General features: G+C 52.1%; 3 protein-coding genes across 20 annotated transcripts in view; 1 reads left to right on the top strand and 2 right to left on the bottom strand.

The window, feature by feature from the left end:
* Positions 1-1714, bottom strand: part of LOC311425474 (uncharacterized protein) — a 32589-nt gene extending 30875 nt beyond the window's left edge. For 3 of the 6 annotated variants that reach the window (XM_084501369.1, XM_084501367.1, XM_084501371.1), the window contains exons 1-3: positions 1592-1714; positions 860-1153; positions 82-340 (exon numbers count right to left, since the gene is read on the bottom strand). In XM_084501369.1, coding sequence (XP_084357495.1) covers positions 82-340; positions 860-1153; positions 1592-1658 — 620 coding nt within the window. In that variant the 5' untranslated portion in view covers positions 1659-1714. Of the gene's footprint in view, positions 1-81; positions 341-859; positions 1154-1334; positions 1392-1591 lie in introns of all 6 variants that reach the window. The other 3 variants (XM_084501372.1, XM_084501370.1, XM_084501368.1) reach the window with 2 other exon arrangements.
* A 4098-nt stretch (positions 1715-5812) lies between these two features.
* LOC311425473 (uncharacterized protein) overlaps positions 5813-27816 on the top strand; it is a 56701-nt gene continuing 34697 nt past the window's right edge. For 4 of the 6 annotated variants that reach the window (XM_084501364.1, XM_084501363.1, XM_084501365.1 and 1 more), the window contains exons 1-5: positions 5813-5919; positions 6408-6446; positions 6546-6836; positions 7298-7342; positions 8228-8266. In XM_084501364.1, coding sequence (XP_084357490.1) covers positions 5853-5919; positions 6408-6446; positions 6546-6836; positions 7298-7342; positions 8228-8266 — 481 coding nt within the window. In that variant the 5' untranslated portion in view covers positions 5813-5852. Of the gene's footprint in view, positions 5920-6407; positions 6447-6545; positions 6837-7297; positions 7343-8227; positions 8267-8441; positions 8550-8815; positions 8841-9102; positions 9951-10069; positions 10353-27816 lie in introns of those variants that run through there. The other 2 variants (XR_014686342.1, XR_014686341.1) reach the window with 2 other exon arrangements.
* LOC311425481 (uncharacterized protein) lies at positions 17166-20880 on the bottom strand. Of its 8 annotated transcripts, none has more exons than XM_084501406.1 (8): positions 20646-20880; positions 20145-20183; positions 19661-19954; positions 18979-19086; positions 18702-18726; positions 18410-18465; positions 17573-17604; positions 17166-17454 (listed from the first exon to the last, which is right to left on the bottom strand). In XM_084501406.1, exons 1-8 carry the CDS (start codon positions 20710-20712, stop codon positions 17386-17388), a joined length of 690 nt encoding a protein of 229 aa, XP_084357532.1. In that variant the 5' UTR covers positions 20713-20880; the 3' UTR covers positions 17166-17385. The 8 variants fall into 8 exon arrangements, with proteins under 8 accessions (XP_084357532.1, XP_084357531.1, XP_084357533.1 ...); XM_084501405.1 differs by having other exon boundaries at positions 20145-20189; positions 20646-20803; XM_084501407.1 differs by lacking the exon at positions 18702-18726 and having other exon boundaries at positions 18961-19086.

Genomic DNA, 27816 nt, shown 5'->3' with positions numbered 1-27816 from the left:
GTTCCCCCCACCGCCATTCCCACTGCACCAGTCCCGCAGCAGGACCCCCACCGCCTCAACCTTCCCTCCTTCTTCCCCTACTCCCTCACCTTTCCTGATTGCAAACCAGCTGCCTGCAGCCAGGAGGACGAGGCCGGCGGCTGCCACTGCCAGCGCTGTGCCTGAGGGAAGGGTGTGTGGGACCCGGGCATGGGGAGCTGAATGAGAGAGGATGAGAGGGCAGCGGGGTGTGATGGGGAGATGCAGGGAGCAGGATGTGCCCGTGCAGCTGGCACACCCTCATGGTGGTCATCACCTGTGTGGCTGTGGATATCAGTGGTGGTCTCACCAGCACCTGCACCTTGAGGCAAAAGGGGTTTTTCTTAGTGGGGCCAAGACCTGGCACACCGTCACACCCGAGTCCTTTTTCTTCCTGTTTGTTCTTGTTGAGCAGGCACCTTTCTGTGTCTCAAACCAGCACCACTGTGCTCTCCCTTCTGGAACCATCCCACACTGTTGCTGATGTACAGGCAATAGCCTGTCTCATGACAATCATCCTACTTCCCCTGCCATAGACTCATCAATGTACAGGGCAGATCTTGGAACATGCCGGGCTCAACCCAGGGTCCATCAACATCCCCAGCTCTTGCTCTCTCTGCATAGGAACTGCACAGCCCCATGCCTCAGCCGTGGTGTTGCTGCAGGGATGGGGACAGCCCATGAGAGCAGCTTTCTCTCTGTAGGGGCTGCCTCTGAGGAGAGGGAACACTCCCGAGGTGGAACCACCCCAGAGCCATGCCCTGCCTGCTGCAGCACACAGCTCCAGCCCCAGCAGTTTTCCAAAACCTTCTACCCTCACCACCATGGGGCCGTGTCTCACCTGCCACAGACAAGGTCCAGGGAGCACTGAGAGCAGAGTTCCTCACCCTGTTTTCCTTGTTCTTTTGCTGGTACCCACACGTGTACGTCCCAGCACTTCTGGAGGTGATGTTCAGGACCAGAGCGTAGATGACCTTGCCCTGCTGGGCTTTCAGGCTGAACTCCTCCAGCCCATTCTTGCAGAAGAAAACTCGCGTAGCAGGAAACTGCTCATCAAGGGTACATTGAAGCAGCACTATTTCCCCCTCCTGGGCACTGGAAGTGTTGAGGTACAGGACTGGAGTCTCGTTGTTACCTGGAGAGAAGGCAGAGGGATTCCCCAGGCAAGCATTAGTGATTGATGGGTGGCAAAACCAACTGCATGCCAAGGCTTGAAAAATCTGCTCTCCCGGGGCTTCACAGGGGGAACCGTGAGGGAATAATCCCCTTTTTCTTCCCATCTCTTTCTCCAGGACACGGTCATTTTTGTGACCCACCTCTATGCACCTGAAATCCTGGAGAGCTGCAGATGTCCTGGGTGGTTATGCCAGCACCTGAAGCATGGGGCAGAGACAGCTTTGCTTAGAGAGGTCATGGCCTCCTGCTTTCCCCCAAACAACTCTGCCCCACAGTGCTGCACGCCTGCCCCACACACGCTATTCCCAACTTCCCCTGTGCCCACCACGGGCCTATCCTGCCCCCAGCAGCAGCCCTCCAGCCCTCAGCCCCCACACCCAGCAATGCCCCAACTCACAGAGTGCCAGCAGCAGGACGGCAGGGCCAGAAGGAGACAGCCTTGTCCATGGTGCCTGCCCCAGCATCTTTTGGGGCGCTGCTTTTGGGGAGAAGCGTCTGCTTCAGGTGTCTGCTTTGCTGTGAGCTGGTAATGGTGGGACAGAGGCTTGAAGTGCAGCTGGGAGCTGTGCTGTGGGCTTTCTGAGGCCACCTGAGCCTGGCCCACAGCCATCAATGATTAACCTGTCTCAGCCCCTGCTATATCCGCTGCTTTTGTTGAGCCCCCGCTCTTATTTCTGTCCTCTCACACACCGCAACTCTTGCTGTTTTTATCTGTATCTCAAGGGCAGTATTCTTCCTACATGGCCTCCTGCCCCTTTTCCCTTTGCCAGATTTGTCTCGTAGTTTTGCAGCACTCCATTAAGCTGGGAAGCATGTACATCTTCTCCCAAATATATTTCTGTCCCTTCCACTGCTGCATCCCCTGCCCATGCTCAGCCTCTGTACTCTTGTTGCTTGTGCAATGCTGTTCAGCCTGAGCCCCTCTGCCAGCCAGTGGTACTATTATCATCATTATTGTTATTATTATTGTTGTAATAAATGGCTCAGTCTTCAAAATAGGACTATAATCAAAGTTTACAATTTATTAAAGGAATAGAGGTAAGCAAACAGCGCTGGGTGCGCCGGGAGTCTCTGCTCCACCAAGACGCACACAAGTTACATCAAGCAGCTGATTTTTGTGCTCTAGGCTAATACATATTCATTACTACTTCTGAAAAACCAGCGTTATTATAATTAGTTTCCAGAATCCAAACCCTCCAGCTGGAGCATGGGTATCAGTCTCCAGTGGTCCCTCTGGGGGTCTCATGCTGAAGGCTCATAGTCTTCAACCCTTTTGTCCTTCTCATTTGTGCAAGTTGTCCGGATGTCAGAGACTTGTGCAGCGTCCCCTGCAAGCTTTGTCTTTTAGTCATTCTTGACATTCTTGAGCTTTCCCCTTCTCCTTAATCTCCTGGCCAGATATCAGAGACTTGCATAGTGTCCCATGCAATAGTCATAATAGCAGTTATTCTGAATCCTCTCTCCCCCCCCCTCCCCGAGATATTAGAGACTTCAAGGAAAAGCCTAAAAGCTTTCCTTTCAAGCTCTCTATTGACACGAATTGCTGGACCATTCCTTTGCAAAATAAAAGAACTCTATACATTAACCACTCTGTTTTTCTTAGACTTGTGGTTACTGAAGGGTATGTAAGACAGAAGGTCACATTCATCATACCATGCGGCCCTAGCATTGTTCCATATTGACACGAATCAGATGAACACCGCCCCACTGTTACAAGCCCTGCTACAACCCCATTATTCTGCGGATATAGCTTGAAGCTCTCCAAATGAGCCCTGCTAATTGTTGTCCCAGGACCCTCTGGACCCTGTGAGATAAACCTTTCCCAAGTATTTCTCTCAGGCCTGGTGTCTTATAACACCAGCCATTACCAAATAACCCAAAGCTGGGCCTGTAGCACCAGTCACGGAGCCAAGCATTTATGGACCAGATCCTTCTATTCCATACAATGTCACCACCCCAGAATGGATGGAGGGAAGAGAACGAGACTTGTGCTTCAGACTCTTTCACCAACCGTCCCAAGGCCTTGAAAGCTTTCTTCATTCCCCTCAGACTACAAGAAACAGCTTCCTCCACAGCTGTCTGCAATATCATCAGTAGATAGTAGTATGTGAAGCACAGCAGGCTGATGAGTGTCCTGGTGATGTCTCTGATCCAGGCTCTGATAGACCACAGGGAATGAAGGGAATGCTCCGTGTCCTTGTTATAAATGGCTCAGGATTCAAATTAGGATTAAATAAAAAAATAGGATTTATTGAAAGAATATAAAGGAATAGAGGTAAGCAAACAGCGCTGGGTGCACCGGAAGGCTCCGCTCCACCAGGACGCACACCAGTTACATCAAGCAGCTGATTTTTATGCTCCTATACTAATACATATTCATAACTACTTCTAAAAAAATAGATTATTATAATTAGCTTCAGGGGTCCAGTCCCTCCTACTGGAGCATGCGCATCAGTCTCCTCTGGGGGTCTCTAGGGGTCTTTCATGCTGAAGGCTCGTAGTCTTCCTCTCCCCTTTGTACTCACTTGGCACCATACCAAGTTTATAGAACATTTTTTTTATAGAACAAGTTTATAGAACATCTGCAGGTCTTGTCTCCCAGCCGTCCTTCAGCTTCTTTTTCCTTCCTCTTAATCTCTTGGCCCCCTGGCCAGATACCAAATATCCGCATAGTATCCCATAACAGTCACTAGTTATTATCAGTTGTTCTGAAACTCCCAGACATCAAACACAAACAGCTTTCTTATTGACGCTTCACGAGTAATTAAAACATTCTTCCCCAGCCATTCACAGGGACAGTCACATCTATAGCAGTGTTAAGTTAATCTCGAAGAAGACAGGAAAAAAAAGGCTGTAACTGTTAGAAATAGAAGTCCGGAATAACAAAAGCAATCAGGTTCATAAATTTAAGGAGTATTTTCTGAAGACATGATAACTTGACTAGAATGAGGGGGAGACTGGGACACACTGCATCTGTGGTTCAAGAATTAAATTGCCAGTGCAGGGCCCAGAGGAAGACAGGATTCAAACAGAATTGTTCTTTATGGACACGAATTGTTAAAACATTCTTCACATCCTCATGGCCAGTCCTCAGTCAGTTTGGGTGCTCTCCTTTCAGTGCTCCTTGGACCCTGTCTGTGCCAGGTGAGACACGACCCTTCATCAGGGCTGTGGGGTTAGTGGGATGTGGACAGTGCAGAAGCTGGAGCTGTGTGCTTCATCATACAGGGCATGGCTCGGGTGTGATTCCCCCTTGGGAGTGTTCCCCCTACTCCAAAGGAGACCCTGGATGGAGAACTGCCTCAAGGGTTCCCCTGTAGCTGCAGTAGCACCTCTGCTGAGATATGGGGCTCTGCAGTGCCCATGTAAAAATCAAGGTCTGGGGATATCAGTAGGCCCTGGCCTGTGCCACTACTGCTCCAAGCTCTCCCTCACACTTTTACTAACCTCTTTCTGGGAATTTACATGAGCTCAGTTGTTAATGCTCACCATGTATTCAAGGAAGCAAGACATGAGCTCAGGGTCTGCTCAATATCTGGGGTTGTCCCAGCAAAAACCTCCATCAACTCACAGCATGTTCATGTCTCCCACAGGCAGCAGCCCCTCACACAAGGCCCAGCTCCCTTCCAGAGGTCAGACATTGCTCACCAGCCTTTCCCAGCACAGCCGTCCTCCAAGGCTTACCTTGGCCTCACCGTGTTCCTCCTCTCTCCCAGGGTCAGCCATGGCCCTGGAGGTCTGGATCCTGCACTCTGCCCTCAGCCTGCTCCTGCTGCTGTCTGCCCCCATCATCATCCATCATGGAGCCATGGTGTCAGTGTTGCCAGGCAGCCTGGAGATGTCCCTGTCCCCATGGTGCTCTGATGTCCCACTGGGCTCCATGCTGTCCCCAGTCTGCTCCCTCATGCTCAGAACATGACCCCCAGACATTTGTCAGACTCCCGCTGCTGTTGGGTTCAAGGCAGCTGTGGCAGCATGCCCAAGGGATGTGCTGCCACCGCTCTGCTTCCCTTGGCTAAGTGCCTTCCTTCGAGGAAGGGAATTGAGAGAGCAGCGTGGGGGAACTCAGGTGCCTTCAACACGAAGCCTCTGCTTTTACTGGTTGTTGTGTGTTCTCATGAGGGTCAAAGTGTGGGTGCCGATGGCTCCCACAGTGCTGTGCTGGCAGCACTATGGCCCCAGCTGAGACTCCCTGAGAGTTCTTCATCAGCTGATTCACCAACAGGATGAAGGAGAAATCTGCCCACAGCCTTGGCAACTGCCCCAGAGCTCTCAAGTCACTTAGGCCTTGGTGCAGGATTCCCCTGATGCCATCATTTGTGCAGACATTGAAGAGAAGCAGAGTAACGTGGTCAGAAGAGAGCAAATACGAGTGGGCACAAGTGGCAGGAGCTCTTTACAGGGACACTAGTGTATGCTGCAGTGTGTGAGAGGAGAGAAAAAACAGTGGGGGCTCAACAAAAGCAGCGGATGTAGCAGGTTCTTAGGCAAGGCCCCCACTGATGAGAGCCTCTGGCTGTGGGCCAGGCTCAGGTGGCCACAGAAAGCTAACAGCACAGCCCCCAGCTGAACCGCAAGGTGCTGTCTCACTGTCCCCAGTTCAGAGCAAAGCAGAAACTGGAAGCAGACGCTGCTCCCCAAAAGCAGCGCCTCAAAAGATGCTGTGGCAGGCGCCATGGGCAAGGCTGTCTCCTTCTGGCACTGCCGTCCTGCTGCTGGCACTCTGTAAGTTGGGGCATTGCTGGGCATGGGGGCTGAGGGCTGAAGGGCTGCTGCAGGGGGCAGGACAGGCCAGTGGTGGGCAGAGGGGAGGATGGGGACAGCGTGTGTGGGGCAGTGATGCAGCAGTGTGGGGCAGAGTTGCTCTGGGGAAAGCAGGATGGGGATGGCTTCCTCCAAGTATAATACACATTTGAGCAAGGGGCACGCTTCTCCAGCACCATAAATTTTCTGGCGTGTTGTTCTGAGACTCTAGGACTGCTGAATTTTTTAAGGAGATATGGGATTCACCTGGAACAAGACATCCACCCAAAATGGGATTGGAATTCACATTGTTTGAGGGCATATTGAAGAGATAGAGCATGAGAACACGCAGATGTAATGATTCCTGCTTAGCAGTGAGGGTTTGGTCAGAGGGGATATGGGAGCAGGGAAATCAGGATGAGCCTGGACACTGCTCCTCTCATCAAATCCCTCTCTGCCCCTTGGTACAGGTGGCAGCATGACCTCCCAGAACATGTGCAGCTCCCCAGGTACTCGTGAGTCCTTCCCTCCCAGACCCAGGGCACTTGGAAGCCCAACCACCATGAGCTCTGCCCTATGGCAGCCCTTCACTGCTGTGTCTCCTGCAGGGGATCTCCGAGCTCCTGCTCTCCAAATGAACTCAACTTCTGCTCAGCCAGGTACCACAGTTGTGCTCCAGTGTATACTCTCTGTGGTGTCACATGTAAGACGAATCATCATCTGCAAGGATGGGATGGAGGTGTACAGCCAGAAAGCCCATCAAGGGCAGCTGAGCTACTCCCTGGTCCTGAACATCACGTCAAGAAGTGCAGGAATATATACCTGTGGGTACGAGGCGTTGAATGAGAAGAAACATGTGAGCTCTGCCCTCAGTGTTGGCCGCATCCTGGATGTCCCTGGTGAGACACATCCCCGGGCTGGAGGGGTGAGAAGGGATGGAGGCACTTGCCACCACATGGCTGTGCTGAGGCTGGAGCTGTGTGCTGCAGCAGGCTCTGGGGTGGTTCCCCCATGGGAGTGTTCCCTCTCCTCCAAGGCAGCCCCTAGAGAGAGAGAGTTGTTCTCAAGGGGTCGCCCTGTCCCTGCAGCACCACCTCTGCTGCAGAGATTGGGCAGTGCAGGACTCAGGCACAAAGAGCAAGGGCTGTGGATGTGGATGAATGCTGGATGAACCAGGGATGCTGCAAGGTCTGCGCTGTGCATTGATGAGCCTATGGCAGGGCAAGTGGGATGAGTGTCATGAGCTGGGCAAGGACACAGCAGCTAGGACATGGGAAGGACCCAGCAGCAGGGACATGGGCACAAGCGTGTGGGTGCCCCAGCTCTCACTCCCTCTAAACAAATCCCTCTGTGCCCCAAGGTGCAGATGCTGGCGTGACCACCCAGGACATCTGCAGCTCCCCAGGTGAGGTTGAGCGTGGGGATGGGTGACTGAAGAGAGTTGTGTGTGGGGTGGTGATGGCAAGGGAGAGGGAATTTGTTCTCTGGGCGAGAGCTCCTGGGAAGGAATCACTTCCCTGCATGGAACACAAAGCATTTTGTGCCCAGTTCTGGGATTCCTTGTTCAGGAGGGGCATAGAACTACTGGTTGGAGTCCAGAGGAAGGCTGCAAAATGATCAGAGGACTGGAGCCAAGAGAACAGAGCCTGTATAGCCTGGAAAAGAGGAGACCGAGGGGAGACCTCATCCATGTCTATAAATATCTGAGGGGAGGGTGTTGAGAGGATGGATCTGGTCTCTTTTTGGTTGTGTCCAGGGAAAGGGTGAGAGACAATGGGCTCAAACTGAAGCACAGAAAGTTCCATCTGGGTGTGAGGGGCACTTCTTTACTGGGAGGGTGACAGAGCACTGGAACAGGCTGCCCAGAGACGCTGTGGCGTCTCCTGTGTAGATATTCCAAATCCACCTGGATGCCATTCTGTGCAGTGCGTCCTAGCTGATCCTGCTCAGCAGAAGGCTGGACTCCATGACTTTCAGAGGTCCCTTCCAACCTTGGCCATTCTGTGATTGTGTGATCCTCTAGCCCCCAGAATCACAGACAGATGAGAGTGGTGGTGCCATATTTAATGGGCAGGCAGACCTTGGCCAAGCTATACTTAACCACTTATGAGGGAATTTAGACAGCAGATCCATGGGGGCCCATGTTGGCACAACAGCTGTGGGCACTTTTATGCCTTCCCTGGGGATGGTGCTGGCTGTCGATGGGGGGATGTGGCCATGGGGCTGAGGCTCATTCTGGGAAGGCTCTGGGTGCACTGTAGACACTAAGCGTGTCCTTTTGTCCTGCCAGGCAATGTGGTGAGTTCCCCAGCAAGTCCATCACCCCCAGGTGAGAGATTCCCTCCACCCCCAGAAACCCGAGCATGGGGAGTGGGCTGCCTTCCCCAGGGCAAGGGGAGAAGCACGAGCTTTACCAGGCAGGAGCTGTGCCAGCTGCACGGGCACGTCCTGCTCCCTGCATCTCCCCATCACACCCCGCTGCCCTCACACCCTCTGTCCCACAGCTCCCCATGCCTGGATCCCCCATGCCCTCCCCAAAACCATGGTGCCTGCAGTGGCGGCTGTCGGCTTTGTCCTCCTGGCTGCAGGCAGCTGGTTTGCCATCAGGAAAGGTGAGGGAGTGGGGGAAGACAGATGGAAAGGCTGAGGCCGTGGGGATTCTGCTATGGGGCTGGTGCAGTGGGAAAGGTGGTGGTGGGGAACCTGGGGGTGCACAGCTGGGGCAGACGGTGCCTGGGGGTGATGGCTGTGGGCAGCCCAGCTGGGGAGGGTGCTGAGGGAGCTGGGGAGCTTCAGCCTTCATCCCCCAGCCCCGAGATGGGAGCCAGGGCTGGGCAGCACCTTGGCCTGCGCACCTCAGCCCCTGTTCTTGTTGCAGGTGCCTGCAGAGGGAGATGTCCAAGGTGAGCACCAAGGGCTGCTGGCTGTGGGGTTTGTTGGAGGGAGTTGGGTGCATGGTGGGGCCCTGGGGTGCTCCTTGGATAGGGGTAGCGTTCTCTGTGTGTGTGTGGCTGCATTCCCTGTGCTGGAAGCAGGGAGGATGGGGCTTGCTATTTTCTGCACTCCAGTTCACCACATGATGTAGGAAAGCACGACCCAAGTTAGTTTCTCATGTGGCAACCTCACCACAAACGCACACCCTAGAGCCATTCCATTCCTCTCCAGGCAGCAGCACGTTGACAGCCCACAGATGGAAACCACAGACCATGATGAAGTCTCATGTGAGTACTACGTCCTCCCTCGGAGGAAGCCGTGCACACATCTCAGGTGGAATCCCAGCACTTCATGTTCTACTGGGACATACAAAATCCCTGCCTGTTCATCAAGGCCCGGTTTCTCTCCAGCACCTCATGTCCTGCTTCTTCCTTGCTTGCAGAGTGGGGCTGCTGCCTGCACAAGGGACATGGCAGCATCCCAGTGCTCCCAGGGACAAAGTCCATTTGCCGTGGGGGTCCTTCCACACCAGCTCTGGCCTCAGGCAGCATTTCCCCTGCTTCAGCCTCTGCTTTTGTCCTTTCTTCAGTTTCTCTTCAGTGTCATTTCTGCTTCAAGAACTACACAAAGCACATCACAGCAACGAAAGATGTGGCTCTGTTTTCTTGCACTGCTGGGGAAAACATTTTATAGCTCATTCTGAAACCACAGGCAGCAGCCAAGGGAGGATGTTGTGGTTGGGCGACGCTATAGGTATATCCCCACCTGATGTGCACTTAGCACAAGTTGCAGCACGACCTTGTTCACCCATGCCTGCACAGAGCAGTTTGCAAGTTGTGCAAAGAGAGGCGATGCCACAGAATGGTGGAAAGACATCAAAACCTCAGCATCTCTGTTCCACTGCTGCTTAATGCACGTCCCAGATCAGGGTGATGGGAGGGGTCAGGCATTGAGTGTTAACCCCAGGCAGCTGATGCCCAAAGCTCGTGGGGGTTCACCCCCTCCAATCAGCAAGGGCTCATGGTGTGTAATTTTTTGCCCCCACAGACTCCACCATCGCCCACGTTCGACGAGACAGGGTGAGTCATGGCACAGCTGTGCACAGCTCCTTTCTGCACTTCTGCAGCCTGGTGCCTGCTCATTGTGCAGGGCTCACAGTCAGCAGCTGAAGTAACAGGGTTTCTTTTCCTCCCTAAAGCCTCGTCCTGTGCAGCAGATGAGCGACCCCACGACGTATGCCACGGTGACCTGCACCCAGACCCGATAGCGCTGCCACAGGGCAAGGGCACAAGAGCCTTGCCCACGGCTGCCTTTATTCTTTTGTAGGGGTCTCTTGCAGCCATAACATGGGGCTGGGGGTTGCACTTAGGGCTTTTCTGTCACAGGGAAGGGCTGTGTGTGTTTAGCCAAGAGGTTGAAGGACTCATATCTCTGTTTGCAATAAATTAATACCTCTAAAATATATCAGGTGTACCAAGTAATATTTTGAGTGTATCAATGGTTTTTCGTCATGTGAGACCATCTCCCTGTGCTCACTGGAAATTATGTATTCCTAAACTGCATGATAAAGTCACAGGGCTGGTCTTCCATGCACCCACACAGATGGACATTTGGACCTATAGGGACTGGTATCACTGCAGGGACGTGCTTGAATGTGTCTGCCAATTGATGTGTGCACTGCAGATGTGGTTTTGTTTAGAAGAAAACTGAACATTTCTGGATGTCCATAAATCCACGGGTCACGATGGGATGCTCAAGATGCTCATGCCAGGAGCTGAGGGAGTTGGTGGAAGTGATTGCTAAGCCATTATCCATCATGTGTGGTAAGTCATGGGCATCAGGAAAGGTGCCTGAGGACTGGAGGAAAGCAAATTTTACTCCAGTCTTCCAAAGGGGAAAGAAGGATGACCCAGGTAACTATAGACCAGTCAGCCTCACCTCCATTCCTGCAAAGCTGATGGAACAACTTAGCCTTGGCGTTGTCTCCATGCATATCAAGGATAAAAGTGTCATTAGGGGCAGTCAACATGGTTTCACCAAGGGGAAGTCATGCTTGATCGAACTGAGAGTCTTTTATGAGGATGTGGCCAGGGCGATAGATAATGGTATTAAAGCAGTGGATGTGGTCTATCTTGATTTCAGTAAAGCCTTAGACACCATCTCCCATACACAGCATCCTTGCAGCTAACCTGAAGTGTGTGAAGGGTGATCTGGTAGTGAGGTGGACTGTGATCTGTCTGAAGGGAAGAAGCCAGAGGGTTGTGGTCAATGGGGTGGAGTTGAGTGGGAAGCCTGTATCTGGTGGAGTCCCTCAAGGGTCGGTACCGGGACTAGTACTTGTCAATATATACTTCAATGACTTGGATGAGGGAATGGAGTGCACTGTCAGCAAGTTTGATGATGACACTAAACTGGGAGGAATGGCTGACACACCAGAAGGCTGTGCTGCCATCCATTGAGACCTAGACAGCATGGAGAATTGGGTGGGGAGAAACTTAATGAAATCACATAATCAAAGAATCGTCTAGGTTGGAAGAGACCTTCAAGATCACCTTGTCCAACCTCTGACCTAATACTAACAAGACCTTCACTAAACCGTATTTCTAAGCTCAACATCTAACCGTCTTTTAAAGACCTCGAGGGATGGGGAGTGAACCACTTCCCTGGGCAGCCCATTTCAATTCCTAACAACCCTTTGGTAAAGAAGTCCTTCCTAACATCCAACCTAAACCTCCCCTGGCACAACTTTAGCCCATTCCCCCTCATCCTGTCACCAGGCACGTGTGTAGTGGGTTTATGTGGCAAGGTTTTGGTAGCAGGGGTCATAGGGGTGGTTTATGTGAGAAAGATCTAGAAGCTGCCCCATGTTTGGGAAGAGTCCCATTGTTTTCCAGAGCTGAGCCAATAAGCGACGTTGTTTTGCTCCTCTGTGAGAGCATATTTAAGACGGGAAAAAAAAATGCTGCGCCACACAGCAGCTGGGAGAGTGAAGGGAGTGAGGAACAGCCTTGCAGGTGTCAAGAGCAGTGTAGAAGGAGGGGGAGAGGTGCCCCAGGCGCCAGAGCAGAAGTCCCCTGTGGCCTGTGGTGAGGACCATGCTGAAGCAGGATGTCCCCCTGCAGCCCATGGAGTACCACGGTGGAGCAGGGTTCCACGCTGCAGCCCGTGGAGGACACCACGGTGGAGCAGGTGGCCCTGCACCGATGGAGGCTGCCATCTGTGGAAGACCCCTGCCCGAGCAGATTCCGGGCCGGACCTGTAGCCTGTGGAGAGGAGCTCACGCAGGAGCAGGTGACCTGGCAGGAGCTGCTGCCCATGGGGGAGCCAGGTTGGAGCAGTTTTCTCCTGAGGGATGGACCCCGTGGTACGGACCCATATCTGGAGCAGCTCTGGAGGAGCTGCTGCCTGTGGGAAGCCCACACCGGATCAGTTCATCAAGGACTGCGTCCTGTGGGTGGGACTCCACAGCACAGGGGACGAGAGTGACCGAGAAGGAGCGGCAGAGAAGGAGTGCTGTAGACTGACCATAACCCCCATTCCCCCATTCCCCTGCGCTGCTCGGGGGGAGGAGGTGGAAGAGGGTGGATGGGGGGGGAAGGTGCTTTTGGTTTCTTTCCTTTGTTTCTCACTTCTCTAGCTTGTTAGTAATGAGCAATAAATCTTACTATCTCCCTATGCTGAGTCTGTTTTGCCCGTTACAATAATTATTGCATGATTTTTCTCGACACCTTATCTCAACCCTTGAACCCTTTTAACAGATTTTCTCCCCATTCCTCTTTGAGGATGGGGAGTGAGAGAGCGGCTGTGGTGGAGCTTGGCTGCCCATTCAAGCGGAACCACGACAACGTTGGAGAATAGACCAATCCCCACCTTGCTACAGCCTCCTTTAGGGTACCAATAAGGTCGCCCCTGAGCCTCCTTTTCTCCAGGCTGAACAAACCCAGCTCCCTCAGCCGCTCCTCATAAGACTTGTTCTCCAGGCCCCTCACCAGCTTTGATGCTCTTCTCTAGACTCTCTCGAGCACCTCCATGTCCTTCTGGCAGTGAGGGGCCCAAAACTGAACACAGTACTCGAGGTGTGGCTTCACCAGAGCCGAGTACAGGGGGACGATCACTTCCTTAGCCCTGCTGGCCAATCTGCTTATTATACAAGCCAGCATGCTGTTGGCCTTCTTGGCCACCTGAGCACACTGCTGGCTCATATTCAGCTGACTATCAACCATCACTCCCAGGTCCTTCTCTGCCTACCACTCATCTCCCAGCCTGTAGATCTGCTTGGGGTTACTGCGACCCAGGTGGAGTACCCGGCACTTGGCCTTGTTGAACTTCATGCAGTTGACCTCAGCCCATCAGTCCAGCCTATCCAGATCCTCCTGCAGAGCCTTCCTACCCTCAAGCAGATCGTCACACGCACCTAACTTGGTGTCAACTGCGAACTTACTGAGGGTGCACTCAATCCCCTCATCCAGATCATCAATAAAGATATTAAAGAGAACTGGCCCCAGTACTGAGCCCTGCGGGTCGCCACTAGTGACCGGCCTCCAACTGGATTTGACTCCATTCACCACAACTCTTTGGGTCGAGCTATCTAGCCAGTTTTTAACCCAATGAAGTGTACGCCAGTCCAAGCCATAAGCAGCCAGTTTCTTGAGGAGAATGTTGTGGGAAACTGTGTCAAAAGCCTTGCTGAAGTCAAGGTAGACCACATCCACAGCCTTTCCCTCATCCACCAAGCGCGTCACTTTGTCATAGAAATAGATCAGGTTCACTAAGCATGCCCTGCCTTTCATAGACCCATGCTGACTAGGCCTGATTGCCTGGTTGCACTTAAAGAAGGTAATAAGCACCTCTACCTTTTCCTCTTCTCTTGTGCCTAAGTTTTTCCCCTAAGGATGGGGAGTTTCTCCCTAAGGATGGAGATTCTCCTTAGTCCTCCTTTTTGTGTTGATGTATTTATAAAATAATTTTTTGTTATCTTTAACGACAGTAGGCAGATTAAGCTCCTGATGAGCTTTGGCCTTTCTTATTTTGTCCTTGCAGAACCTCGCAACATCCTTTTAGTCCTCCTGAGTGGCCTGCCCTCTTTTCCTTCCAAGATTAATATATAATTTATAATTAATGATATATAATCTATTATAAAACAAACAATATAATATAATATAATTAATACAATATAATTAATGATAGAATATTATAATATTTAATATATAATTGTAATATATGTTATATTATACTATATATTAATATAATATAATATAATATAATATAATATAATATAATATGATATGATATGATATGATATGATATGATATGATATGATATGATATGATATAATATATATATATATAAATAATGGTACATTTTATATAAGTGTAAAATTAATTAATTAATTAACTAATAAAAATTATAATTCCCAGGTTATAAACCCACTTTTTTCTCCTAAGCTCAAGCCATAACTCTCTGTTCAGCCAGGCCGGTCTTCTTCTGCGCTGCCTCGTCTATGGTCATGTGGGGACAGACCACTCCTGAGCCATTAAGATTTCCCTCTTAAAGAGTGCCCAGCCTTCCTGGACTCCTCTGCCCTTCAGAACCACTTCCCAAGGGACTCTGCCAACCAGTGTCCTGAACAGCTCAAAATCAGCCCTCCAGAAATCCAAGACTGCAGTTTTACTGATCCCCTTCCTGACTTCGCCAAGAACAGGGAACTTTACCATTTCATGGTCACTTTGCCCAGTACAGCTCCCGACCACCACAACTCCCACAAGCCCTTCTCTGTTTGTGAACAGAAGGTCTAGCAGGGCACCTCCCCAGGTAGGCTCACTAACCAGCTGTGTCAGGAAGCTGTCTTCCATGCTCTCCAGAAACCTCCTACAGTGCTGAGGGAGTTGTGGGCATGGCGGGGCCCTCCCCTTCTTCTCAGCACAGACACACTCCAGAAATAGGGGGGTTGAGGAAGTGTTGCTGAGGACATTCAGCACCTTTTCTCTCTGCTCTCTCTGCCTCTGCGTGGTGCTGGTAGTGCTCAAGACTCTTCTGCTGACCCCAGCCATTTCTGTAAGTGCCAGTCCCTTCTTCACCCTTCTCCTCTAGGCACTGTGTGAAGTGCTGATGCCTTTGCCATGGTAGGCACAGGCCATGGGAGCAACTGTGGTGAGGGATGGGGAAGCCCTGCCTGCTGCGTGTGGCTGGACACTAACTCACGTTCTCCCTCCAGATGCCAAAGTGAATGAGATGAGCAGAGTGAAGGTGAGTTCAGCCCAAGCACAGCCTTGCAGGCTGAGCGTGCACGTGATGGTTGCAAGAGGGCAGGCTGTTGGAGAGCAAATGGAAGCCAGAAGTGCATCTGATGGCAGGAGCCTGGGAGCTTCGCGTGGCTGTGCTCTGGTGTACTGGGTCTGGCTGGAATGTTAACTTTCCCGGCAGCAGCCCATACAGTGCCGTACTCTGTACTTGTAGCTGGAACAGCAGTGTTATCACACCAGTGTTGTGTCTACTGCTGAGCAGCAGTGGCACAGCATTGGGCCTTTCTCTAACCCTCCTAGGGGGTGGGCAAAAAAGTGAGGAGAGAAACATCACTAGGGCAGCTGACCTAAACCAATCAAAGGGATGTTCCATACCATGTGGTGTCACACTCAGCAATAAAAGGTGGAAACAGGAAGAAGAGGGGAGGGGTGGGCTCTCGTTGAGAAGACGTCGGTCCTCCTCTCGAACACCGGCTGCGTGCGTTGAGGCCTTGCTTCAAGAACGTGGTCAATCATCGCTCATTTGTGGGAAGTAGAGAGTAATTTCTTTCCTCTACACTTCCATATAGCTTTCATTTATTTTGTTTGTTTGTTTTCCTCCCTTTTTCCCCCTTTCCTTTTTATTTCCCCTTAGTTAAATTGTTTAGTTCATGGTAGTCTTTATTTAATTATTATAATTATTTCCCTTTAATTAAATTATCCTTATCTCAACCCGTGAGTTGTTCTTTGCTTTACTTCTCCCCCTCCTCATCTAAAGGAGGGGGAGTGAGAGAGCGGTTGTGGGGTTTAGCTGCCCAGCACGGTAAAACCACCACATCTGGCTGAATCCCCCTCCTTCCATGCTCCCAGCATTTTCCCATGGTGGGCACCATGGCTGCATTCCCTGTGCTGCAGACACGGGAGAAGTGGTTTGCTGTGGGCTAGACTTCAGCTGAAGCCCAGATGGATTATTGCATCATCCATGGGAATGGCCCAAATCGCCCTGTGCTGCTTTGTGGCAGTGGTGCTGCTAACCCTCAACACATTTTTTCTCTCCTCTCTCTAGGCCTCTCCATGGTGCTGGCAGTGCTCAAGACTCTTCTGAAAACCCCAGCCATTTCTGTAAGTGCCAGTCCCTTCTTCACCCTTCTCCTCTAGGCACTGTGTGAAGTGCTGATGCCTTTGCCATAGCAAGCCGTGGTCGTGGGGGCAACGGTGGTGGGGAAAGGGTAAGCCCTACCTGCTGTGTGTGGCTGAGCATTAACTCACGTTCTCCCTCCAGATGCCAACATGGATGAGATGGGCAGAGTGAAGGTGAGTTCAGCACCAGCGCAGCAGTGATGGCTGCAAGAGGGCAGGCTGTTGGTAAAAATGGAAGCCAGAAGTGCATCCGATGGCAGGAGCCTGGGAGCTTTGCGTGGCTGTGCTCTGGCTGAATCCCCCTCCTTCCTTGCTCCCAGCATTTCCCTATGGTGGGCACCGCCACAGCAAGGCCACTCCTTGTTCTCCCTTGTGTTTTGCAGCTCTCTCAATCCAACTGCTCTCAACACCCACTGGATGCCAAAAGCTGAGCAAGGGAGAGGCGATGTAGCTGGTTTTGTGAGAGAGGCAGAGAACACTGGGGAAAGCCTTGCTGATCTGTGAACTGTGAATAAAGCCACCCCAAACAGGAAGGATCTGGTGTATTTCTTCTTTGCAAGGCCTGTCTGCAAGCGCTTCACATCCCTTCAGATCGACACTACCACTCCTTAGTTTCTCGGAGTCTGTCTGCCTGCTCCATCCCATTCCATGTGTGGCTGCATGAGACAGAGGTGCCATCAGGAACACAAATTCAGAGATGTTTATTTGCCATCAAAGCAAAACCACATCTGCAGTGCACACACTATTGACACACACATGCGAGGACATCCCTGCAGTGATATCTGTCCATGTAGGTCAAAAATGGACATCTCCATAGGTGGGTAGAAGAGCACCCCCGTGACTTTATACTGAAATTTAGGTGTACTCATCATCCACTGAGCACAGCGAGATGTTTTCTTTTGTTGAGAAATAATTAATACACTCACGGTAAGATTTGGTATAGCTCATATATTTTAGAAGTTTTAATGGATTGTAGATGGAGGTGTGAGTCCTATATCATCTTGGCTAGACACTCACAGCCCTTCCCTGTGACAAGAAACCCCAAAGAAGACCAAAGTGCACCCCCAACCCCACGGTATGGCTGCAGGAGCCCTCTGCAGGAGAGCAAAGGCAGCCGTGGGCAAGGCCCCTGTGCCCTTGCCCTGTGGCAGCGCTATCGGATCCGGGTGCGGGTCACCGTGGCATATGTTGTGGTGTTTCCCACCTGCTGCACAGGAGGAGGCTTTAGGGAGAAAAGAAACTGTGTTACTTCAGCTGCTGACTGTGAGCCCTGCACAATGAGCGTGCAGCAGGCTGCAGGAGTGCAGAAAGGAGCTGTGCACAGCAGTGCCACGACTCACCCTGTCCTGTCGAACGTGGGCGATGGTGGAGTCTGTGGGGAAAAACACTCGATGAGCCCTTGCTGCCTGTTGATGGAGAGCTGAAACTCACACTGACCTTGGGCAGCAGCTGCCTGTGGTCAGCTCTCAATGCCCGGCCACATTTCCCCTCCCATCATCCTGCTCTGGGATAAGCATTAAGCAGCAGTGGAGCAGAGATGCTGAGTTTTTGGTGTATTTCCAGCTTTCTGTGGCATCGCCTGTCTCTGCACAGCCAGCACACCTTGTGAGCTGCTCTGTGCAGCCGTGGGTAAACAAGGTGGTGCTGCAACTCGTGCTAAGTGCACGTAAGGTGGGGATATACCTATACCTGTGACCCAACCACAACATCCTCCCTTGCCTGCTCTCTGTGGTTTCAAAGCAAACTATAAAATGTTTTCCCCACAAACACAAGGAAAGAGAGCCATGTCTTTAATTGCTGCTGTGTGCTTTCAACTACATGAAAACAGAAATCGCTTTGGTAGGAAAACTGAAGAAAGGACAAAAGCAGAGGCCTAGCAGAGGAATTGAAGCCTGGGGCTGCAGCAGCTGTGAAAGGACCCCCCAGGCAAATGGGCTTTGTCCCTATGAGCACTGGGATGCTGCCATGTCCCTTGTGCAGCCAGCAGCCGCACGCACTCTGTGTGCAAGGAAGAAGCAGGACATGAGGTGCTGGAGAGAAACCTGCCCTTGATGAACGAGCAGGGATTTTGTATGTCCCAGTGGGAAATGAAGTGGTGGGATTGCATGGGGGCTCGCGGGGGATTCTCATGGGGAGAGGAGCATGTGGCTTCCCCCAAGGGAGGAGGTAGTACTCACACTGGATGTCACCATAGTTGGTGTCTTCTGTCTGTGGGCTGTCACTGTGTTGCTGCCTGGAGAGGAATGGAATGGTTCTGGGATGTGCATGTGCTGAGGAGGGGTCGTGAAGCTTATGCCCTTTGGTGTTGCTTTCCTGCATTTGGCATTGAACTGGAGGGCAGCCCAAGACAAGCCCCATCCTTCCTGCCTTCAGCACAGGGAATTCCCCTGAACAAGGAGCACCTCAGGGCCCCCCCATGCACCCAACTCCCTCCTGCAAACCCCACAGCCAGGATCCCTTTGTGCTCACCTTGGGCATCTCCCTCTGCAGGCACCTGCAAGAAGAACAGAGGCTGAGGTGCGCAGGCCAAGGTGCTGCCCAGCCCTGGCTCCCATCTCGGGGCTGGGGGACGAAGGCCGAAGCTCCCCAGCTCCCTCATCATTCTCCGCAGCTGGTCTGCCCACAGCCATCACCCCCAGGCACCGTCTCCCCCAGCTGTGCACCCCCAGCTTCCCACTGCCCAAGCCCCACAGCAGGACTCCCATGGCCTCAGACTTTCCCCCACTACCTTCCCCCACTCCCTCACCTTTCCTGATGGCAAACCAGCTGCCTGCAGCCAGAAGGACGATGCTGACGGCCGCCACTGCCAGTGCCGTGCCTGTGGCGAGGGCGTGCGGGATCCGAGAATGTGGAGCTGTGGGAGAGAGGGTGTGAGGGCAGCGGGGTGTGATGGGAAGAGGCAGGGAGCAGGACGTGCCCATGCAGCTGGCACAGCTCCTGCCTGATGAAGTTCCTGCATGGGCCCGTGCCCTGGGGACGGCAGCCTGGCAGACCTGAGCCCCATGTTATGGTTTTTGGGGTTGCAGGAGGGAGTCACTCCCTTGGGGCTATTATTATGCAGGGGAGCCGGCCACACTGCCTGGCAGGAGAAATGGACAGGATGAGCATCTGCATCACTGCCAGCTCCTTCCCAGAGTAGACACATATTGATCTCATCTCCTGCAACAGCCCTGAGCACATCTGTGTGGGGCAGGGGACATACAGCCCCATGGGCACATACCCCCACCAACAGCCAGCACCGTCCCCAGGGGAGGAGTGAAAGTGCCTTCAACTGCTCTGCCAGCATGGACCCCCATGGATCCAGTGTCTAAATGCTTTTGTGAGGAATTAAAAATTGGATGGCTGAGGTGTACCTGTGGATTATATACAGCAACCATCACTCTTACGTTTCATGGAGCACATTCCTCTGCTCTGGTTTCACATCTTACCTGTGATTTCCAAGTCCTGGGGGACACTGAGGGCAGAGTTCTTCACTTGGTTGCTCTGATCCTTGAGCTGGTACCCACACGTGTACTTGCCCGTGCTTCCCAGTGAGACATTCAGGATCATGTTATAGGTCAGCTGGCTCCGAATGGCCTTCCGGCTGGACGTTTCCACCCCATCCTTGCAGAAGACAATTCTTGTAACGGGAGAATGCCCATCAATGGCACACTGAACCAAAACCATTTGTCCCTCCTGGGCACTGAAGGTGTTCAACAGGAGGGCAGGAGCCGGAAGGTCACCTGGAGAGAAAGGGCAGAGATTCCCCTCTTTTAATTGGTAACAGCTGTGGGGCTACAAAAAGCTTTGTGTTGTCCACAGGGAAGAGATTCCTTCCCAGGAGTTCACACCCAGAGAAGAAACCCCCTCTCTCTTCCTACGTCCACCCCCCACACAGCTCCCTTTGTAATGCATCCCCACATTCATCCTCACCTGGGGATCTGCAGAGGTCCTGAGTCATGACACCAGCACCTGCAACTTGGGGCACAGAGGGTTTTGCTCAGAGGGGGCGAGATCTGACACAACCATGTATCTCCTCCCAAAAACCCACAGTTTGGACTTTCCGATACAAATACATTGTTTAATCAATTGGTCCCCCCTTCTTTGATCCCATTCCAAAATCATTTAAGCTAGCTGCTTTTTGTGTTCAAGATCTCCTTGTAACGTTCAGCAGGAGGCAATATTAGCAAACCCCAGTAAAGAACAAAAATAAACAGACTCCTTTCTCAGATCTTTATCATAGCTGAAGGAAGCAATCGCCATCCTGCCTTCCCCAAAGCCTGCCTTCAACCCTGCCTTCAGAAAAACTACAGGCTGCATGTCTGCCGTGCACACACTGTCCCCATCCTCCCCTGTGCCCACCACGGGCCTATCCTGCCCCCAGCAGCAGCCCTCCAGCCCTAACCCCCCACACCCAGCAATGCCCCAACTCACAGAGCACCAGCAGCAGGACGGCAGGGCCAGAAGGAGACAGCCTTGTCCATGGCGCCTGCCCCAGCATCTTTTGGGGTGCTGCTTTTGCGGAGCAGCGTCTGCTTCAGGTGTCTTCTTTGCTGTGAGCTGGGGATGGTGGGACAGAGGCTTGCAGTGCAGCTGGGAGCTGTCCTGTGGGCTTTCTGTGGCTGCCTGAGCCTGGCCCACAGCCAGAGGCTCTCATCAATGGGGCTCTGCCTCAGCCCCTGCTACATCCGCTGCTTTTGTTGAGCCCCCGCTGTTATTTCTGTCCTCTGAGACATTGCAGCATATATGGTTTTTACCTATATCTCAGGGTCAGCGTCGTCCCTGTAAAGCCTTCCTGCTCTTTGCCCCAACACTTCTTACTGCTTTTTCTTCTTCAGAAAATGTCACTGTACTTTTCTTCAATGTCCACACAAATGGCTGTGCCAGGAAAATCCTGCACCAAGGCCAAAGTGACGCCAGAGCTCTGGATCAGCCCTTGAAGGTGCTCACAGTGTTCTCCTTTATCCTGTAGGTGGAACAGCTTCTAAAGAACACTCATGGAGTCCCAAATTGGGCAATATTTCTGCCAGCACAGCACTGTGGGAGCCATCTGCACCCACGCTTTGACCCTCATGCGACCACACAACAACCAGGAAAGGCAGAGGCTTCACCCTGAAGGCACCTGAGCTCCCCCCCGATGCTCTCTCTGTCCCTCATGCATCAGCGACTAGCACAGGCAAAAGAGACTCCGCATAAGGGAGATTAATGCAGTTCATTGACTACTATTAATGGGCACTGCAGGCACTTTCATCCCACAGGAGATACGGCCTTTCTTTGGGTAGCACCACGCCACTTGCAAGATACTCTGCTGTTAATCAGGAAAGTGCCTACTGAAAAATGTCCAGCCCAGTGCTCCCATACCCCTGTTACCAATGGTCTCCAAATAGGCTATAACAGTCCACAGTATGATACGGCTCAACGTTTTCAGAAGCTGATGAGTGATGGAGGATGCACTAGACCCAAGGAATGATGAATGTCTTAGCCCTACACCCCATGATTTTGCTTTGGGAATGATTCCCTTTCACTCTTGTTTTCCACTTGGAGCATTGTGGGCTTCTGATCCTCGTTAGCCCAGCTCCACAAATCCAGTGGATGACCTCGGCTTTCTTCTGGTCTTTCCTGCCAGAGGCTCCCGGCCAGGCCTTGTTCCCCGCCTGCAGTGCGAAGCACCAGAGGCACAGTAAGGCCTGTACGCACAGGCCTAAGGGTTCCCACCGCAGCCTTTTGGACACCCATTTGATCTCTTCCAAGGGGGTTTTGTTGTTCACAACCCCACTTGAAAGTGCTCTTCTTTCAGGTTACTTGATAGGGAGGGCTCGGAAGCTCACTACAAGCTGCAATATGGCTTCTCCAGATTCCCACAAGGCCTAGGAGACCTTGTGTTTCTTTCTAGACAGCAGGTGGGGATGCACTTGTTACCTCATTGATCTTTCTCAGTGGGATGTGGCATCCTGCCATTTTACCCCCATATTCAACATTTCCTGGGCAGGTCCTTACTCTGGACAATGGCAAAACCAGCCTTCAGGAGAATTTGGGTGAATTTCTTCCCTTTCTCAAAGACATTCTCTGCTTTACTGCCCCACATGAGGCTGTCATCAATGCACTGCAGGTGCTCAGGAGCTTGCCCTTGCTCCACAGCCATCTGCATTACTCCATGGCAAATGGCAGGGCTGTGTTTGCACCCCTGGTACTGTCCATTTCAGGTGTACTGGACGCCCCTCCAAATGAAAGCAAACTGTGGCCTGCACTCTGCAGCTGCATTGGGTTTATGTTCCCAAGGTTTGTTAGCATGGACCGCAGAGGTGGCCTTGGTGAGAAGTCCAGAAGCTGCCCCCTATTTGAAAAGGGCCAGTGTCAGACTGCTCCAAAGGGACCTGCTAAAGACTGAAGCTGAGCCAAAAAGCGATGCTGATTGTACATCTGTGAGAGCATATTTAAGAAGGGAAGAAAACCTGCTGGACATCAACAGGTGGCAGAGGGAAAAATGAGAACCAGCCCTGCAGGCACCAAGGTCAGTGCAGCAGGAGGGCAGGAGGTGCTCCAGGCATGCAGCACAAGTTCCCCTGCGGCCTGTGGAGAGGCCCCTGGTGGAGCAGGCTGTTCCCCTGCACCCTTGGGTCCCACATGGAGCAGATCTCCACTCTGCAGCCCGTGGAGGAGCCCCCGTGGAGCAGGTGACTGTGGCCCATGGAGAGACCCCGAAGGAGTAGGACCCAGACCCGAGCTGCAGCTCGTGGAGAGGAGCACATGCAGAACCAGGTGGTCTGGTGCCATGTTAAGGGGTGTACTGATTAACTGTTATGGGTCGGTTCGGATTCATGGTACTGAACTATCACAATCACAGATTCACCAATACCGCATTAACCATTAGGCGCCTGGTTGGATTCAGAGCACTGAACTACCATGGTCAGGGAATCACCAAAAACGTATAACCACCCTTAGTGTAGTTGAGTTTAATGAGATCTATTGTAATGAATGACTAAGTCCCAAATAGGATTACAAAATTTACAACTTATTAAACGGATAGAGGTAAGCAAAGAGCACTGGGTGCGCCAGGAGTCTCTGCTCCACCGAGATGCACATCAGTTACATCAGAGACTTGTGCAGCATCCCCTGCAAGCTTTGTCTTTGAGTCATCCTTCAGCTTTCCCCTTCTCCTTAATCTCTTGGCCACATATCAGAGACTTGCATAGTGTCCCATGCAATAGTCATAATAGGTAGCAGTTATTCTGAAATCCCATTCTTCTCTTATCCCTTATTGACACAAATTGCTGGAACATTCCTTTGCAAGATACAAGAACTATATGCATTAACCACCCTGTTTTTCTTAGACTTGTGGTTATACAAGGGTATGAAAGACAGAAGGTCACATTTCATCATATCATGTGGCCCTAGGATTGTTCCATATTGACACGAATCAGATGAACACATTTCACACTATCATGGGTAGGAACAATGCATTCAAGTGCAATTTATTAAAGCAACAGGTACACAGGTTCTTTGGATTGCCAGCCATAGTTACTGTCTGCAAAAGCAAGCTAGCATGCCTGAAATACACAGGTGACACAGGTGCGCAGCCTGGAAATTAATGTGTTAAAAAACACAAAGACTCTATAGAGATTTCAAAGTTTCCACGGAGACACACAGTATAACCAAGTGTTCAAATCTCACCCAAAGTCCTCCCAATGGGGCAGAGGGTGGAAGAGAAGCTCAGCCCGACAACTGAACCCAGGAGTCAGGAGGTCCTCAGGATGCAGTATTCCCTTGGGGTGGTATCTCCCCTGACAGTGGTATCTTCCCCAACATCCCCTCTCTCTTAGGCCAATTTATATTATTTTCTATCTTTTAGGTGGAGCTTGAGTGACTCTAGTCAAGCATATCTTAGTTATGATTGGTGAAACGTTCTCCCATTTCAGTTAAAGAAAAAGGCTCCGAGAAACTCAGAGTGCATGCAAAGTGTGGGGTGGTCGCACATTGGAGGCAGGTAGCTTTTGGGATGGAGGTGTGTTTTGGTATTATAATGATATTACAGTGAGGAAAAGTACACTATGGTACAGCGTTTGTTAAAACATGACAGGTCCTTGTCTCAGGGTAGCAAAAAGTGTGGTTTATCGGTCTCGGTGTGCACAAGAACAATCGAGTCCCTACATGTTCACAGAGCCTAGCTGCGGTGTCTCCACTCCACTCTATGCTCCGTGCTGTTCCTTAGAGCTAGCACACCAGGTTCCCCCAGTGTGATAGCATCTAAGCTTGGAAACTTAGGGAATGCTTAGGTAATGCAGCTACACCCTACCCTGAAAGCCTCTTCAATGCTGTGCATTTTCTTTAAAACGTGAATGTTAATTTTATTTTCCTAGTTACTTTAGGCAATTGCACCACACTAGCTGAAGGCTGCTCACTAGTAGTGTACTCCAGAGATCCAAATTACGTCCAATTCCATTCAACGTCTTCATTACTCTCAGGATGCTGGTCAGAGGTTACCCGCAGAAAACTTGCAGCTGGCACCACAGTGCGATTGGCTCACCAGGGAGGGTTGGAGGCTATATGAGAATGAGGGAGTGGATCCATCCACCCAACTCTGTATATTCCCTTTGAGAAAGAGTATCCTGGAGGCTTGTGCTGTGAAACATGCATGCATGGGCCTGAAGGAAGCTGTGAGACAAGTGCTTTGATGAAGGCATGGGAGGTGAGGGACTGTGGTTGCAGGAAGGAACGTGAAACCCACGTCCCCTCCAGCTCTGCCTCCAAGCAGCTCTTCCTGAGTTTTGAACCCATTTTCCTATCCCCTATTCTCTCCATGCAGCCATGCAGCCTTGTGTCTCCCATCTGAGCAGCTCCTCTCCTGCCTGCATCCATCTTGTCACAGAGTCCCCCACTGCACACCAAGGCCCCAGATGTCAGCACTGGGAGCTGCACAGTGGGGACACCTTGGCTCCTTCATGGTCCCTGCAGGTATTGGTGTGGAATGTAAAAAAACCCATGGTGCAAGGCTGGGGATGGGCTGTGGGTGTTGGGGCCAGCCATGCTGAGACCCCATCCCCACCTGCCCCAAAGCTGGATGCCCCCATGCACAATGTCCCTGCTCAGGGCTGTCTCCTGGAGATGGCGCGTTGAGAGACAGAAGATCCAGCACAAGGATGGGTAGGCACGGGATGCAGAGTGCCAGGCATGGCCACCCCCTGGACCTTTGCATGGCCTCAGCCATCCTCAGATCTCAGGCACTTTTCCATGACACATCAGCCAGGGCAATGCCAGTAGGTAGGGGAACTCTTGGGTGGCGCGGCACAGAGAACAGGAGCTCCCTTGCAAGACACATGGCCCCACAAGGCAGTCAAAGAGGAGCTCTCCCAGCTCTGCTCACTGGCTTCCCTCTCAAATATAGAGCAGCAACATCAGATGGTGCATTCTGAACAGATCCTTTATAACCCACCTCCCACAGGACCAATACACACCAAGGTGCCTCCACACAGGGCACCATAACCACCTGGGGATGTGCCCATTGCGGTCAGCACCACCTTGGGCACAGGAAGGTGCTGGAGTGATGCAGGAGCTGCAGAGCATGGCTGCTTGGGGTTGCAGCCGTGACTCCTTCCCCTCGTGTTCTCCTGGTATGCAGAGGTGGATCCAGCATTGAAGATGTGATTCTGTGGGGAGGGGTGAAGCCACGTGGGTGTTGGGGTTGAAGGCAGCCGGAAGGGTGAGCGATCCGGTGGCAATCCTTGATGTGAGCAGAGAGCAGGATCTGAGCCAAGGGAAGCAGAGCAGTGGCAGCACATCTCTTGGGCATGCTGCCCCAGCTGCCTTGAGACCAACGGCAGCGGGAGTCTGACAAATGTGTGGGGGTCATGTTCTGAGCATGTGGAGGAAACTGGGGACAGCATGGAGCCCAGGAGGACATCAGAGCACCATGGGGACAGGGACGTCTCCAGGCTCCCTGGCCTCGTTGGCACTGTATCTGCATCTCTCCAGGAGGAGGGTGATGATGGGGGCAGACAGCAGCAGGAGTAGGCTGAGGGCAGAGCGCAGGATCCAGACCTCCAGGGGCATGGCTGACCCTGGGAGAGAGGAGGAACACAGTGTGGCCAAGGCAAGCCTTGGAGGACGGCTGTGCTGGGAAGGGCTGATGAGCAATGTCTCACCTCTGGAAGGGAGCTGGACCTTGTGTGAGGGGCTGCTGCCTGTGGGAGACATGAACATGCTGTGAGTCCCTTGACCTCCGAGTTGGGGCAATCCCAGATGCTGAGCAGACCCTGATCTCTTGTATTGCTTCCTGGAGCAAATGGCCAAAATGAACAACCGAGGTTGTGTAAATTGATTTTCATAGGTTCATAAAGTTTAGAGGGAAAACTTGGAGCAGTATTGACAGAGCCCGGGGTCCATCAACATCCCGAGCCCATGTTTTTTATGCATGGGCCATGCAACACCTCAAGTCTGCAGCAGAGGTGTTCTGCCCTGTGTCCATCCCTAGCCATTTTTTGGTTGGTTTGTTTTTCCAGGGAGAGGTCCCTGGATCCCTGAGCACTCCAATATCACTCCTTTCGCAATATGGCTCCAGCTACAGTTTTAGTGCCAGAAATATTGTCCCCTTGCTCACACGTACATTACGGCTCAGCTCATGACAATTACTCTACTTGCCCTGCCATAGGCTCATCAATGTACAGGGCAGACCTTGGAGCAACCCTGGCTCAACCCAGCATCCATTCATATCCCCAGCCCTTCTTCTTTGTGCATGAGCCCTGCACAGCCCCATGTCTGCAGCAGAGGTGGTGCTGCAGGGACAGGGGGACCTAGAAATCCTGGAGATGCAGGAGAGAATCACTCACCTGGGGGTACAGGAGGTGCAGGAGGGAATCACTCACCTGGGGGTGGTGGACTTGCTGGGGAACTCACCACATTGCCTGGCAGGACAAAAGGACACGCTTAGTGTCTACAGTGCACCCAGATCCTTCCCACAATGAGCCTTAGCCCCATGGCCACATCCCTCCACCGACAGCCAGCACCATCCCCACAGAAGGCATAAAAGTGCCCGCGGCTGTTGTGCCAACATGGGCCCCCATGGATTTGCTGTCTAAATTCCCTCATGAGTGGTTAAGTATAGCTTGGCCAAGGTGTACCTGTCGATTAAATATGGCACCACCACTCTCATCTGTCTGTGATTCTGGGGGCTAGAGGATCACACAATCACAGAATGGCCAAGGTTGGAAGGGACCTCTGAAAGTCATGGAGTCCAGCCTTTTGCTGAGCAGGATCAGCTAGGACAGACTGCACAGAATGGCATCCAGGTGGATTTGGAATATCTCCAGAGGAGACTCCACAGCGTCTCTGGGCAGCCTGTTCCAGTGCTCTGTCACCCTCCCAGTAAAGAAATGCCCCTCATATTCAGATGGAACTTTCTGTGCTCCCATTTGGGCCTGTTGCCTCTCACCCTTTCCCTGGGCACAACTGAAAAGAGACCAGCTCTCAACCCCCTCCCCTCAGATATTTATAGACATGGATGAGGTCTCCCCTCAGTCTACTCTTTTCCAGGCTATAAAGGCTCAGTTCTCTTGGCTCCAGACCTCTGATCATCTTTGAAGCCCTCCTCTGGACTGTCTCCAGTTCTTCT

The sequence above is a fragment of the Aythya ferina genome, assembly GCF_964211825.1.
Source record: "Aythya ferina genome assembly, chromosome: 31".
Classification (NCBI taxonomy): Eukaryota; Metazoa; Chordata; class Aves; order Anseriformes; family Anatidae; genus Aythya; species Aythya ferina.
Note: the sequence above shows the minus strand (reverse complement) of the source record. Positions and strands in the feature narration are given on the sequence as shown.

What these genes read in the sequence shown, in the direction of transcription:
- LOC311425481 (XM_084501402.1), bottom strand. Translation starts at nt 20,712, where the DNA reads ATGCTGGGGCAGGCGCCATGGACAAGGCTGTCTCCTTCTGGCCCTGCC. An exon ending in CGTCCTGCTGCTGGTGCTCT is followed by an intron (nt 20,190 to 20,645) that starts GTGAGTTGGGGC and finishes CTGTGCCCCAAG; the next exon opens with TTGCAGGTGCTGGTGTCATG. An exon ending in GGACCTCTGCAGATCCCCAG is followed by an intron (nt 19,955 to 20,144) that starts GTGAGGATGAAT and finishes CTTTCTCTCCAG; the next exon opens with GTGACCTTCCGGCTCCTGCC.